The following is a 16,646-nucleotide window of genomic DNA, read 5'->3' as shown; positions in this document are numbered from 1 at the left end:
CACGAGATGCTCTCCCCCTGAGTTGTAACAATCAAATGTCTTTAGATATTGCCAAATGACCCTTGATGAGTAAAATCACCCCAAATTGAGAACCATTAGTATAAAATAATATTCCTAAAATGGCCTGCTCATCAGTAGTTCAATGACCTCTTCACAGACTCACTTCTTCAGAATCCCACAGTTACCACAAAGCTGATCACAGCAAGGTTTAGCAGGCACTTCTGTTCAGTGGGTGCAGGGGTGCTCTTTCCTAGATTAGATCTACTTACCACTTTAATCAGCAACTTAATATGGAGCTCCTGGAGGATGAATTCTGAAAGTCTCCACGGCTATGCAGGCCCTTGTTGTGGAACACCCTCCAGATGATCAGTGAGGACCACATGAAGACACACGTTTACTCTACAGGGGAAAGACCTCACTTCGTGTCTTCACCACTCTCTAAGCTATTTGACTTCTAACTAATCATGGCAAAAAATGCTCTCCTTAACATGGTAGATCAGCTTCCATTATCCCCTGTCCAGGTTCTTCAGTGATGCTGGGGTGACGTTCCAGCTGGTATAACAATTGCTAAGGAGTATCTTGCCAACACCATCATGAGCCCACAGATGGAGCCACGAACCTTGCTGCCACCAGTTACCAGAAAGGATAAGAGGAAGGAAAAGGGAAATCCTAAAGGGTGGGACAGCAAAAACTCCAATCAGCAGTAGGGGGTGAAAAAGAAAGGAGTGTTAATAACCTGGTCCAGGTTTGAGGCCACCAGTGCCCCCTAATTATCTCAGTGGGACTCCCCGGCCATTCCCTATCCTCCAAACCCATATCCAACAATAAAGCACGCATCAAAACACCTGCTCTAAAACATTGACTTCCAACTGCATATGAGTTCAGATAACTAAAATTTATATTTATAATATTTTATTATTCTTCTAGCAAAATAGCCAAGCACAGAAAAAAGGCATACACTGAATAAGTAATTTTGCCTACATTGAGAATTTATGACTTTTCTAGTTCAAAGTTTTTGAACTGAAACATTGATTCCTTCAAAGATTCTTCACTGGATTTCATAAATTCAAAAACATGTTATTGATATTTAATGTGCCCAAAAGATTTATGTCAGACTCCTAAGATCTTAAAACTATGATAAATAAGAGATACCTAAATGTAATAAATGTACTTAACCAAGAAAAAAACAACAAGAAAGGCTTAAGGTAAATATTTAAAAGACCATCATATAGAGGTATAATTCAACTTTTCCTAAGAGACCCCAAAGGACAGATCACATCATCACACAGATGGAAATGATGACAGCAAGAGATCCTTAGGCTAAGAGGAAGCATACCATAATAAGTATAATTTCATTATATTTTTAACTTTTACCTGTTTGTAAAGATAAAATGGTTATTCTCATTTTCACTTTTTTAATTAATCCCAATTCAACAGTTTCTCATATATTTGGGGGGTATCTTCTTTCTTTTACAAAGTGGCTCTATTCATATCCTTTAATTATTCATTTTTTTTTACCAGGAGTGCATCATTTTCTCATTGATGGGTAAGAGCAGCTAAGCAACTTTTTCCTTACATTTGCGACTAAGTTGTCTCAGCTTCTCTAGACGAGGGATCTTCAGTTTTTTTCTCTTTACCTACCTGCCCTTTTGAGGCAACATTTCCTTTCCAGTCTCTGTCCATTGTATGAGGTGCCTTGCAAAAATGGAGAGCAGAGTTACTTGTTTCAGAAATTCCTTTGCTGGGGGTTTTCGGTGGTTCTTTGCAGGATCCTACAAGAAAGACATTTATCTTTGAATTTGGTTTTTAAAACAAGATAATCAATTTGATTGTAGGACTGGCCATGGCATCTTTCACAGTAGGACAGAGTGAGAAAGTCCAAGCTCTCATCGCTCCAAAGTCCATTGCAGAGAGCAGAACGGAATTTTATCCAGACTGCTGACTTCATAAGGTTGTCACTCAATGAGAAAGCTGCCTCAGTGGTCTCTAGAGCAGGGAAGAGGTGCCAAGATTAAAGACCTGACTTCATCTGCAGCGGCAGCAGTGTAAATGCTTTATCTCTGTATGGAAAAAAAAAACAGATTTGCACATTTGAAGAATGGATAGAAACAGTTCCACAGTTTTAAATGATAGTGGAAAGAGTATCCGGTTTGCCTGAGCTATGGTCATCCTGCAAGGAAAGCATTATGGGATGCTTGCTTTGCCAGCATTGACATTCACTGCATAATCATGAGCAAATCACTCTGCCTCTCTCCCCCTTTCTATTGCAGAAAGATGTTTTAAAGATAGTTTAAGATGGCATCAGTGAAATACTTTCTAAGTTAAAGTAATAGAAGAGTTAGTGTTTCTTGCATCAATATTATTCCTACCTATTCTCTTCTCAAGATTGAGAAAGCCCTTTACCAGACTTTCAACTGCACTGGAAACCTGTCAAGTCATTCTCTAAAACTAAATATCTGCCATATCACTTGTTCATCACAGGAGCCAAGGGACCATTGGAAAATCTTGGCCTTTTGCTATGTGACAATCTCTTCTTCATTTGGACAACCATGGGCTTGATAAACTCTCACTAATGTTCCTAGAGCCTAGTACCTCAAGTACTGAGACATTCAAAATTTAAGCAATATAGATTACATTTAGGGAGAAGAAGGATAAAAATATGAAATGTTGGTCAAAGTTTTAGATCTTGCTCTTTGTCCTGAGAAATTATGCATGCTTGCTTTCTCGTGGTATTTGTAAAAGAGTACAGGGAAGAAAAAGCCAGCTCTGAGAACTTCAAATGAGAAAGAAAAAGTTGCAGTCAGAGGCTAGTACTGACGATCACCCCAGTTATAAACAAAGAAGTCAGGTCCACCAGCCTAAGAAAGAAGGCACCTCTCAGGTTCTGTCCACAGAGCATGACTGAAAACAAACCTCTCTGTAAATGTCCCTTTGGAATGGGAGGATCTTCAGTATCTGCTCTTCTAAAACAAAAAGAAAGAAACCCCACTAGCAAAGCACTGAGAAACCAATAGATCTGATTAATCCCTAGTATTAACTTAAGTAGAAAAATAAAATGGCCTTTCTTGTAAAATCCTTTTGGTTAATATCTGATTTCTGAATTTCTCACACAATGCCATACTTTTTTAAAAAATCAATAAATTAATTTAGAGCCTCGAAAGAAAAAGGGAGCCCCTAATTTTAGCCAGAAATTCTTCCAAAAACAATCAGCATCAAAACTGTCCCTCAATTGCACTGAGATACAAAAGATTTCTTTTAGAAGATAGTCATAACAATGACCTTTTTCACAACCCCTTATCTCCTACTGCTTCCCTCCTCGGTTATTAAATATTTTCAATTATTAAATACTTTCAGTATTAATGCCTGGGAACTTCATTGGTTTGAAAAAAATCTGGGCTCCCTTTCAATCGGCAGACTGCAATGCATCATCGTGTCTGATGTCATTGAAAAGAGCTGGCACTTCTATTAACATTTGTCTTAATAAATACGCTGATAGTCAAAAGAATTATGTTGCCTATGATTCTCAAAAGAGAGAATGGGCATTACATCAGCTAATGATAGGTGACAAATTTTGCTTCTGAAGGATGGGAATGAAAATGGCTGTGCCCAAATGAGAATTACATATTTCAGAGAGAGAGTTTGTGTTTCGGGGCTCTGGCAGGTTGATCATGGATCCTGCCCATCACACTGGTGGTTTGGAGCCCACTCCCCCATCTCTGCCGCATCATAGACTGTCTCTCACTCTCCTTTCCTTCCCTTTTCTTCACTTTCCCTACTACTTTTGGAGGCTCTTCTTTCTTCTTTCTTTCTCCTCTTCCTCCTCCTCCTCCTCTGTCTCCTTCTCCTCTCTTCTCTCTTTTTGTCTCTCTCCCCTCATCCATCCCCTCATCCCTCTCTCTTGCTTCCTTCCTCTTACTTTCTCTTCCTCTCATTCTCTCCTGCTTGTGTCTTTTCCTTCTATTTCACATCTGATTATTCCATTACTAACGCATAATTTTTTCTTAATCTGTATACCAGGAACCTTACCAGTCATTAAAATTCTATACTTTGCAAAACAAAAGCACATATATATGTGTGTGTATACATATACATATATACATACACATTCATACATACAGTCTTTTCAAAAGTTATCAACTAACCAATGCAAGTCTCGAAAACATCTTAAAATTAAGCTAAATTTGGCCTGAGGATGTAGGATGAGTCCCTACATCTTAAATTGCAACCTAACTTGGGATGTAAACTAACTGAAAGCTTAACTTAGCTGAGTCTCCGCCAATCACAGAAGCTGAGCTTCAGTCAATCACAGGTGGCCAACTAATCAGACCACGTGCAAATAAGGCAAACTGAGCTGTAGCCAATCAGGCGGCTTCTACTCACTCCCAATTCCTGTCCATAAATGCTGCTCGCCCCCACATGGCGGAGTGGTTCTCTGGTTGCCCATTGGCCAATGGTTCTTTGCACAACTAACTTTGTTAAATTTAATTTGTCTAAAGTTTTGGGTTTTTTTTTTTAACACATACAGTACCTTTCCTTTGTTTTTGTGTCATTTCTCCCCACCTTGGAAATTTCTTATTCAAAGGGAGAAAAAGAGAAAAGAGTTGACTCAATGTGGCACTCCTTAGTTCTACAAGACAAAGAATTTCTCAGGAACGTATCTTTTATTCACGTTGTGTAACTGGGCTGTGGCATTTGGGGCTCCTCACCTGGAGTCCAGGTTTCTTTCTCAGGCGTTGTCTTCAGCACTGATCCGGAAGCTTCTAGGAGGTAGGTGGTTGACTGCTCTTCCCCAAAGGAATCAGAGGACAAAGCCCTAGTTTGACTTTGCCTCCACCTTGTGGTAATGGGGCTACTCGCAACAGGAACTTCCGCGGACAACCTCTTCGCAAAGTGACTCTTAAAGTCAGAATACGTAGCATTAACTGAATCAAATACCTGTTTAACAACAAAAACAGCTCTAACTCCACTGGCCTCAGTGATGCAAAAGTAAAAATTCCCTAGAAGAGACTTCAGATGACTCATCTAGTACACCCCCAATAAAATATATATAATGAGATTTTTTAATTTTTGTAACCTGGATGTTATTTTATATATTTATATATATTTTTGTATATAGTTATACATTAAATGTTATATTTTACAGTTATATATTATATAAACATAAATCTGTTATCTTGTATATATTTATATTTATATATGAAATATGTTATATTTTATATATTTTTATATTGATATTTATATATAAAAGTTATATTTTATATTTATATTTATAAAACATGTTATTTTTACATGTATTTATATATAAACATGTTACATTTTTATATACTTATGTGTAAACTGTTACATTTTATATATATTTATGTGTAAAATACGTCATATTTTTATGTTTATATGTGAAATCTATTATTTTATATGTAAAATAGATATACTTTTTTCTATCTAAAAAACAACAAAATGCTACTACTTACTTAGAGCCTCTGCTGAAGGGTCTGTAGGTATACCAAAGTAGTTTAGGGAGTAATTACATTTATAAATATTACCATCACATATCAGTGTAAAATATGACATATGATACAACACTATGTACTGAACATGCAAGATGTTTGTATGAAATAATAAAATTTCAAATCTAGATATAAACAGCAATTTTCTAGTCCAAACCCTTCATTTCACAGATGGGGAAGCTGAGGCCTAGAGAAAGTAAGTGATTTGCTCGTCTGTCCATCCTCTCTAAGAAACACTAGGAGTCTGATATTTATAGAGCCTGTAGTAGTGAACCATCCCATGTAGCCATGTGAAATTAAAATGTAAGTGACAAACTAGAAATGAATTATCGTTTAACAAAATGACAGACAACTTATATTAAAATCCTAGTCATAAAGAGCTCTTATAGAAATTGACAAGTTTACCAACTCAATAGAAAAACTGGGGCATAGTACATTAAAAAGGCAATTCATAAAAGAGATATATAAATGCCCAAAAGATATTTAATCTCACTAGCAATCAAAGAAATGCAAATTTAAAACAGCAATGAGATGTTAGCAATAATTTTTTTGTGACAATCCCTGGTGTTGAAGGTGCCAAAAACAAACACTGGCATGCACTGCTGGTGGGGGTTAAATTAGTATCTGGAAAGGACTTTTGGACAATGTCCTTTCAAAAGCCCTCAAATATGTGCATAACTTCTACTGACCCAGCAATATCACCTCTAAGAATTTAAAAAAGAAATCAGCTGGCCATGGCGGCTCATGCCTGTAATCCTAGCTCTTTGTGAGGCTGAGGCAGGCAGATTGCTTGAGCCCAGGTGTTCGGGACCAGCCTGGGCAACAAGGCAAAACCCTGTCTCTACAAAAAGTACAAGAATGAGTCAAGCATGGTGGCGTGCACTTGAATTGCCAGCTACTTGATGGGGCTGAGGTAGGAGGATTGCTCGCTGCAGTGAGCCACATTGGCGCCACTGCACTCCAGCCTGGGCGACAAAGTGAGACCCTCTCTCAAAGTAAAAAAAAAAAAAAAAAAAAAAAAAAGAAAAGAAAGAAAAAAAAATCTAAGATACGAACCAAGATGGCGAAAACATCCAGCATTTACTGACTGCTTACTATGTATGAACCCATATGTAAAGGGTTTTACACATGTTTGTATTTAATCCTAAGAAACATCTGTGAAGCAGATGTTATTTATGCCCATTATATCAGTGAAGAAACTGAGGCTTAGAGGTCAAGTGAATTGCCCAAGACTACACAGTAAGTGGAGATACCACACCCGAGGCTCACCTGTCTGACCCCAGAGTCCAGGCTCTCAACTGAGAACATGAGGGTGTGTACTGCATTTTACATGTTTGTAAGTACAAAAAGATGTGAGACAGACTAAATATTTACCAATGGAGAACTGACTAGGCAAACTAACAGGACATCTCTAAGAGGGACTGCTCTGCTGCCATCAGAAATGGCATACATTAGGAAAACGTAAACTAAACCACACCAAAGCACCACTTCACACCCAAGAGGATGGTTAGAATTTTTTTAATGGAAACTAATAAGCATTGGTAAGGATGCAAAGAAACTGGAAGGTTTTTACATTGCAAGTGTACAGAATGTGAAAGGATGCAGTCACTGTGGAAGATTAGTTTGGTGATCCCTCAAAAAGATAAACCTAGAATTACCACATGACCCAGCAAGTCCACTCGTAGGTATATGTACTCAAATTCATGTGCACATATGTTCATAGTAGCACTAATCACACTAAGAAGGTGCAGACAGCCCAAATGCTCATCAACAGATGAACGTGTAGACAAATCATAGGACGTATCTACATATGCAAGTGATCTACATATCACTCCCAAGAGGAATGAGTTGCTGATACATGTCATAATGTGCATAAGCCTTGAAAGCATTATGCTAAGTGAAAGAAGCCAGACAGGAAAGGTCACATATCGTATGATTCCATCTATAGGAAACAGTCAGCATAAGAAAATCCACAGGGAGAGAACACAGATTGGTCATTGTCAGAGATTAGGGGAGGAGGAAATGGGGAGCAACTGCTTAATGGGTATGGAGTTTTCTTTTGAGGTGATGAAAACGTTTTGGAACAAGAGAGAAGTGGTGGTTCCAGAACATTGGGAATACACTAAAACCACTGAATTGGTGTCTTAAAAGGTTATTTTTGGCCGGGTACAGTGGCTCACACCTGTAATCCCAACACTTTGGGAGACTGAGGCGGGTAAATCACCTGAGCTCAGGAGTTTGAGACCAGCCTAACCAATATGATGAAACCCAATCTCTGCTAAAAACACAAAAATTAGCCAGGCATGGTGGCATGCACCTGTAATCCCAGCTACTTCGGAGGCTGAGACAAGAGAATCACTTGAACCCAGGAGGCAGAGGTTGCAGTGAGCCGAGATGGCACCATTGCACTCCAGCCTGGGCAACAAGAGCAAAACTCCGTCTCAAAAAAAAAAAAAAAAAAAAAAAAGTTATTTTTAATATGAGAATTTCACTTCAATAAAAGAAATCTTTTTTTAAATGGTAACAGGATAATAGTGAATGAAACATGCAGATGCTCACAATATATTGCTAGCTGTAAAACAGGGACTATAAAACAGAATTCCAATGCAGTCCCACTTCCTAGATCTAAATGAAAGATAGGAAAGGAATATGCTAGAATGTTGAAGCAGTAAGTTTTGATTCAGTTTGAGTTTTTTACTAAGCATATGTGAGGGCACTGGCCCATCCTGCCTACAGCCCCCAGAGGGCAAGGCCGGCTCTCTCTCCACTGCTGCTCTGTGCTCTCCCCACCAACTGACCGAAGAGAATGTCTTTCGCAAGAGACAGGCCGTTGTAAAGAGTGTTGTTGGGGGTCAGTTTTTCTGTCTTACAGCTGTTTGTTTTTGAGTAGGAATGGGAAAGATGAAAAGAGGCTGCACGTGTCAATCAGGCATCTCAATCTCAGAAGCCCAGACTAGGGGGCAGCAGGTAAGGTGATGAGTAACGCCAGCTTGGATGAGAAGCGTGACCCACTCTGGCCTTCTTTTTTGTTTTGCTTTGTTATTTTGAGGCAGTCTCACTCTGTCACCCAGGCTGGAGTGTAGCAGCACGATCATGGCTCACCGCAGCCTCGATGTCCCAGAGCTCAAGTGATCCTCCTGCCTCAGGCTCACCAGTAGCTGAGACTACAGGTGTGCACCACCATGCCTGGCTAATTTTTGTATTTTTTGGAGAAACGGGGTTTCACCATGTTGCCCAGGCTGGTCTTTAACTCCTGGGCTCAAGCAATCCTCCTACCTAAGCCCCCCAAGGTGCTAGGATTACAAGCATGAGCCCTTTCACAGGGCCACTTGGACTTTCATTTCCCCACTGTTTTTATTTCTCTCCACTAAGAAAAAAACCACAGTACCAGCTCAGAGGCTATGGGGTCTTGGCCCCAGAAACTGAGGGAATTTCTCAAACTTTAATGTTCGTGTTTTAGCCGCAGCAAGAACACATTGAGACACATTGTCTCATTTCATAGAAGATGCTAGAAATTTAGACTTTTCATATGAATTTTCCCACTTTTTAAAGTGTTCAACTGATTCTAATTTTTAGAAAAGACTGGAGGACTGAACAGAGCATGTCTGTGGGCCACATTCAGTAGGCTATGTTTGCAATGGCTCCACTATGTCCAGGTAGCCCTTACCCTCACAGGTACCAAGAAAGGGAGGAGACACCATATTGGAAGATAGACTTAGTTTGCAGAAAACATGGCAGAGGACAGAGACACTTGCTCAAAGGTTTCCTTGGAGCAAAATTCCAAGGAAATTCCAAACTTTAAATGTACATTTAAAAAATTCTGGGTTTAAAAGAGGAAATTAAAGAATAAAAATTTGATGCTATGTCAGCTATGTCCATGAAAACTATTGAGAAATTGCATATTGACAATATCCTACTGCCTTAGCAGGTCTGAGTTTCTGTGACTCATCTACCATCACTCTGTCCACGCTGAATGTTTCCCACGTGGGATGTTCATCCCCAGTTCTCTGCCAGGGAACTCCCAGCCACCTTCACACCTGGGTTCAGCCACCAACTCCTTCAGGAAGGTGTCTCTGACTTTCCCTTCCTCCCTATTCCAAACTAGGTTAGGCAGCCAATGGTAGCTAAATAATGGTCCCCAGAGATATCCAGATCCTAATCCCTGGAACTTGCAAATGTTACTTCATATGCCAAAGGGGCTATGCAGACTTAAGTTCAGGATGAAGTTAAGTTGAGGTAAGGAGACTGTCGTGAATTTTCAGGATGAGTCCTAAATGCAATCACATGTATCCTTGTAAGAGGAAGGCAGAGGGAGATGTGACTGCACACAGAAGAGGAGAAGCAATGTGACCACAAAGGCAGAGACCAGAGTGATAGGGCCACAGGCCAAGAAATGCTGGCAGGTACCAGAAACTGGAAGAGGAAAGGAATGGATTCTCCCCTAGAGCCTCTGGAGGAGGCCAGGCCCTGCTGACCCCCCAGCTTCTGCCCAGTGAAACTGAGTTTGGACTTCCGGCCTCCGTAACTAGAAGAGAATACGTGTGTTTAAGCCACCAAGTTTGTGGTAATTTGCTGCAGCAGCCCTAGGAACAAATACTAAGCCCTCCCTGTGCTTCCACACCCACAGTGCATGCTCCAGCATGACCACCCTGTGTTAATAACATTTATCAAACACTTAATCCGTGCCAAGCACTGGGATATATGATTTAGAGGGAGTGTTTATTTTAGTTTCATCACAACCCTGTGAAATAGGTACTAGTATTATTTCCCCCATTCTACAGAGTTGGAAGAAATATCTTAATGGTATTAAGTAATTTGAGCAAGGATATAGAGCTAATAGGCAGCTGTATACTGCATACAGCTGTATAGATCATTTTCTCTATGAATGGCACCCTCTAGAATATGCAGTGCACAACCTTCACAACCAACCAGAGCAACCCTGCCATGGTTTGAACTCTGACAAATCAATCTAATCCCTATGCTAAAAAGCAGGTCTGCTCATATTCCACTTTTTTACTTTCTCTCCTGCTATATCATATACTCCTTAAGACCAGGGACTTTGTCTTTTATCTTACTATCCTTGGGACATTGGTATCTAGGAACCCCGTAATGAATAAATAGATGAATCTCTTCCCCTAGAGGCAATTAGTACTAAAAAGGGACAAGGGATTTGAGAAAGAATCCAGAGGCAAGGAAATAAGACGTTTTTATCCTTTCCCACTAAGGAGAACAATTCTCAGGCCAGGCACAGTGGCTCACGCCTATAATCCCAGCACTTGGGGAGGCCAAGGCAGGCAGATTGCTTGAGCTCAGGAGTTCGATACTAGCCTCGACAATGTGGTGAAACCCCATCTGAACAAAAATACAAAAATTAGCCGAGCATGGTGGTGTGTGCCTATAGTCCCAGCTGCTCAGGAGGCTGAGGTGGGAGGATGGCTTGAGCCCAGGAGGCAGAGGTTGCAGTGAGCCAAGATCATGCCACAGCACTCCAGCCTGGGCAATAGAGCTAGACCTTGTCTCATTAAAAAAAAAAAAAAAAAAAAGAACAATTCTCAAATTGTACAGAGTAAAACAAACATTTCTGCAGAAATTAGAGAATGAGATAAATGAAACAACAAAAGTGCATCTGGGTTTTTAAAACAAGTTCAAGTCTGTAGGGCCAGATAAATAAAACCCAGAGGAATGACAGCACTTTCAAAACTGATACGTGTTAGTGATCTATGAGCAAAACATGACAAATACGAAAAATACATGCCCCCTGATAGATAAATGTATTATTTTTCATGGTTTTCCAATAGGAGGAGCAAGTAACTAGTAATAAATTTGCTGCCAGTGTCCTAGATAGCACAAGTGAGCAGATCCACGTTAGCCTGAATAAATCACCCTGTGGTGGACTAAAGGGTTTAGTCTCTGGCCTTCTGCTCTTCAACTCGTTATCAGCAGCTTAAATGGAGATCTCTTTATCAAAATTGTTGATTACTCTAAGTTGAAAATATAATTAAAATACTAAAGGACAGAATAGAATTCAGAATAAAGTCTGGGACAAGGGCCAAAGTAGCAAAATTTAATTCAATCAAGTTGCATGAACAATATTCTTATTTAGATTTTTTTTCTTCATTGCACAGGCATAAGATGGAAGAGAACTGACATGCAGTGAAAAAGATTGACAGTGTTAGGCAGCCCCCACTAGAATATGGGTGAACAGCACAGTGAAATGATTATAAAAAATCAGTACAATTTTAGGTCCCATTGACAGAAAAATAGTGTCCAGAACAGGAGCAATCAAAACCCTGTGTCTCTGCACCGCTCAGATAGCATCTGGAGAACCACGTCCAGTCCCAGAACTGTTCTTCAAGAAGGGAGATGGACGAGTCAAGATTCAAACCCTGAGTTCATTTGGAGGAAAGAGACCACAGTGACAGGGGTCAGGGTAAACACAGTAATGGGGCAACACCCCAGCACATCCAATGGTGGAAACCTGGGGTGCTTAGTCTAGAAGAAAGAAGACTCAAAAGGGTCTGGTGCAGTGGCTCACACCTGTAATCCAAGCACTTTGGGGGGCCAATGCAGAGGGGAAATCACTTGAGGCCAGGAGTTCCAGACCAGCCTGGGCAAGTGAGACCCCATCTCTAAAAAAAAAAAATCAAAAAACTAGCTGTGCATGGTGGCACGCACCTGTGGTCCCAGCTACTTGGGAGGCTAAGGTGGGAGCATCGCTTGATCCCCAGAGGTCGAGGATGCAGTGAGCCATGATCATGCCACCGGTGACGGAGTGAGACCCTGTCTCAAATTACAAAAAGAAAAAGAAAAAAGAGAAAACCCAAAATGAACTGTCTTCAAATATTAAAAGGGATGCAATCTATGAATAAAAGAAAAACATACTTTATATTGCTCCTTATGATACAACCAGGACCCATGAAGGGGTAGATTCAATTCAGAGAACTTTGAAAGAGAGCACAGTTTGAATATAAAGTAAAATTCTGTCAGTCCCTGCACTAGGGACATATGGTTCATAGTGGTATAGATGAACATTAATAATTATGTATTTAATGTCATTTTATAATTTTTTAGTTTTGATGTAAAGTTTTCCTTATAAAAAATTAATTTTAGAAAAATAAATTGTATTTAAATACTCATTTGTTAGTATGAATATTAAAATGTTAAGCAAATAAATGATATACAGATATGACAAATCACACAGTGGTATTCCTTCAATGACTGCAGTGAAGGAAACACTGCTGCAGATTGTGCTATTTCATCTTCAGTATTTTTAAACTTCTGTTTCAGGATCTATCTCCTGCTGAGGAAATGCCTGTCGCATAGTTTTGAATGACTCAAGTATTTATTAATAGAAAGGAAGAGGAAGATAAGAAAAGTAAGACAAAGAAGGGAAAAGGGATGAATGACTTGGTACTCCAAGCACATCAATTCAGCTTGTTTACCTGTAGAGTTCACATCACAGTGACATTAAACCAGGAGGAATTCAGAGCGCCAGAGCCAAAAATAATTAGAAAAGAACCCAGAGGGGTTAAAAATAAAGTCAGGAAGTAGCAGAATGAAACAACTGAGAAAATAGAAACAAATATGTCTACTGACAAATAATTTGACACACAAATATCCAGTGGGTGGGAAAAACCTAGACATGCCAGAAAAGACCTGCTGGTGATGCCAGTCTTGCTAGAACCTCAAGACAAAGATAAAAGTAGCAAAGACAGCCCAGGTAGCTCTGAAGCATACCCTAACCTCGTTCCTTAACCTCTGAGTGTGTGCCCCTCCCACCCACCACCAGCCCAACGCAGCAACATTCTGTCCACAAGACGTTTCAAATGTAGGGTCTCAATGCTATTTCAAATTAGTCATGAAGACCAAAATGTTCATCTTCTCATGTTTGAACCTTCAATGCCTTCCCATCCTAGTGGGCAATATGACCCACACACTGTCAAGGTCATTTTCAGGTAAACGTCATCCTTTATCTCCATTGCCAGCGTGGTCTACAAAGCATCTTTAGCACCCACCCCTTCCTTCCATCGTGCTGGCCAAGGCTACCCTCACTAAGACTCTTTATCTATCATCTGGACCTGCTGTTCTGCAGACTTCCTGTGGCCCCTTCCAGATAACTTCAGTACACACAGACAAGCCTTTTGGTGGTGTTCTCCATGCCCTCTCCTTTTTGGGCGCTTATACAGTGATTTCTTATAAAACAAAATGCCTCCTGATGAATGAAACCCCTTGTATTAGTCTGTTCTCACACTGCTAATAAAGACATACCTGAGGCTGGGTAATTTACAAAGGAAAGAGATTTAATGGACTCACAGTTCCACATGGCTAAGGAGTCCTCACAATCATGGTGGAAGGTGAATGAGGAGCAAAGTCATGTCTTACGTGGCAGCAGGCAAAAGCTTGTGCAGGAGAACTCCCATTTACAAAACCATCAGATCTTGTGAGACTTATTCACTACCACGAGAACAGTATAGGGGAAACCACCCCCATGATTTAGTTATCTCCATCCGGCCCCACCCTTCACATGTGGGGATTATTACAATTCAAGGTGAGATTTGGGTGGGGACACAGCCAAACTCTATGACCTCTCCGCCAGAGTACTACAGCCATCTCCTCACCTACCATGTTTCCTTCTAAATAAACTTATTTACCTATTACACAGAAACAGTTTCATGAAATTGAAATAACTTTGGTTATGAAGTCAAAAGTTCAAAACTCTATTCTTCATTGTTCCATTCACTAATTCTGTGATCTTGGCTGAGTTAACTGCTCCCTATTCCAAAGAATTACTGTGAAGAAAATAATGTGTATACTAAAGAAGATTGTGTGCAGTATAAAGCTCTCTAAAAACATAAGTCATTGGCCAGGTGTGGTGGCTCGCACCTGTAATCCCAGCACTTTTGGAGGCCGAGGCAGGCAGCTAACGAGGTCAGGAGTTCATGACCAGCCTGACTAATATGGTGAAACCCCATCACTACTAAAAATACAAAAATTAGCTGGGCGTTTTGGCGCATGCCTGTAGTCCCAGCTACTAAGGAGACTGAGGCCGGAGAATCACTAGAACCCAGGAGGTGGGGGTTGCAGTGAGCCGAGGTTGCACCACTGCACTCCAGCCTAGCTGACAGAGCAAGACTCTGTCTCAAAAAAAAAAAAAAAAAAACAAGTCACTTATTTAGCACTCAGTTATTTGCTGCCTTGTAATCCTTCCCTGTTTCATGTGTGTTCTCATATTTCCAAAATTGATTTTACATTTGCGTGAGGCTGGCTCCTTCCCTTGCACCTTATTTGTATCCTTTCCAGTGCCTGAGTTGGTTGATAACTGAGTCAACTGCTTTATCCCATTCTTGACCAGGTAGCTTCCTCCTGCCTTCACCATGAACTCATCAATCTCTTCCCCTCCTGTAAGAAGCCTTCCTTCATTTACTGAAAGAGTGCTGGTGGTTTTTCTAACATATTACCCCTTATGCAGAGAAATGTGCCATTTTGATATATCTATAGTCTGAGAATAGAGTTAGTATAGACAGAACATGAAAACAATGATGGCAGATCCCCAGAAGGCTGAGAGATGATGACATCAAAATGTATGCAAAGAAAGACTGCCAAAACAACAAAGAAGAGGTGTTCCAGGGTCAAAATCTGTGTTCATCCAATGCTGTCCAGCACATGAGTTCTCCAAAGTGCTGTCTGAATGTTTGGTTAATGGGCCAGTGTGAAAATTTATATATCATGCCTTCATTATTTGAAGCTCTTAAGCCTTAGGAACATTAAGTTAACAAACTGGCTCTGATTTCATCCTTAACAGGAGACATACACATAAGTTTTCAAAGTTGTATTCATGTAATATGGAATTTTGTGGTCAAACCAACTTCAACATTAGGCCTGCATAATGTTTTATTTCTGGTTGTAAAAACCGGCTTATTCAGCAATCACATGCAAGTTTGTAACAGCATAATTTTGGCCTTTTCAAATCCATTCATCTCTGGATCACTTGATAAGAGTTTCTGTACTTATAAAACAACGGACTACAAAATATCACAGTTATTTTATCAAAATAATATCACCCTGTGGGGCCCTGCTGAAGCAGCGGTCAGTCAACATCCCTGCCAGAGATAAATCACTCTCTTCCCACCTCAAAACACAGTTATAATGAGTTGGGTTTACATGGCTCAAATTATAGCAGGTATTCTATGAATTAATTTTAAAATGCATGCTCCTGAGCCATTTGCTTGTACAGCCTGAGGAGTTAAAATATCTCGTGTATTCATAGAGATGTGAAACACATCCACTATGGAAAACAGAGAAATCAAAGACTGACTCTTGTTGCTCTGAAGCCAAAAAAAGGCTGAGGTCTAAAGGTTCTCAAACTTAAACGTGTGTATGTGTCATGAGGAGATCCTGTAAAAGTACAGATTCTGACTCCAGAAGTCTGGGGTGGGGCCCAAGATGCTGTGTTTCTACCAAATGCCCAGGTGATGGTACTGTGGAAGGTCCCAGATCCCACTTAGAGAGCAAGGCCAGAGAGCTTAAGTAACATGGCAGTGTTCATGTCATACAAACACAGGGACTTTGACTTTTTAAACAATTCAGCCAGAGAACACCAAAGTAAAATTATCAGGAAGTGATACACTTTTGTTCTTTACTAGAAATTATGTTTAAAAGGGAATACTTTCTGCATAGTCATTTCCTTTTCTACTGTATCCATTCTTACTGGGCCATGAGAGTAGGAGTAGAGTGGTTTCTCTCACAGGTTTTACACAGTAGGCTACGGGTTTTGCTCAGCCACCCAAAAACACACATGCCACAGAGCGGGCACCTGAAGAGCAGGCAGCGCCCTGAGCACCCTCTCTGAAGATCCGCAAGCTAACAGTGATAGGAAGGGCACTCCACAAGCATCTCAGCTCATTCCCTGCACTTTCTGGAAACAAATCGTGATCAAATGGAATAATGCCCCTTCATCCAGATCTTGCTGTGAGTCTTAAACAGAGCAGAATTGAAAGTGAATGGCTTTTAAGATATGCAGCCTTCAATTGCCTCCCCATACCCACCCCTAAAATTCATGACTGTTAGCAACAGCAAAGTTAGGCTGCCTGTGCCAGGCAACAGCCAGTGGGGGGAAATAAAGAGAAAAAAAAATGAAGCAAT

The 16,646-nt window shown here is 40.3% G+C and overlaps 1 protein-coding gene across 1 annotated transcript in view; it reads right to left on the bottom strand.

Moving 5' to 3' along the window:
- LOC105499384 (cell division cycle 20B) overlaps nt 1-16,646 on the bottom strand; it is a 62,271-nt gene that overhangs the window by 29,883 nt on the left and 15,742 nt on the right. Inside the window, exons 3-4 of the mRNA XM_011771930.2 lie at nt 4,707-4,935; nt 1,642-1,772 (exon numbers count right to left, since the gene is read on the bottom strand). Coding sequence (XP_011770232.2) covers nt 1,642-1,772; nt 4,707-4,935 — 360 coding nt within the window. The remainder of the gene's footprint in view (nt 1-1,641; nt 1,773-4,706; nt 4,936-16,646) is intronic.

Source organism: Macaca nemestrina, chromosome 6 (assembly GCF_043159975.1).
Source record: "Macaca nemestrina isolate mMacNem1 chromosome 6, mMacNem.hap1, whole genome shotgun sequence".
Lineage (NCBI taxonomy): Eukaryota > Metazoa > Chordata > Mammalia > Primates > Cercopithecidae > Macaca > Macaca nemestrina.
Note: the sequence above shows the minus strand (reverse complement) of the source record. Positions and strands in the feature narration are given on the sequence as shown.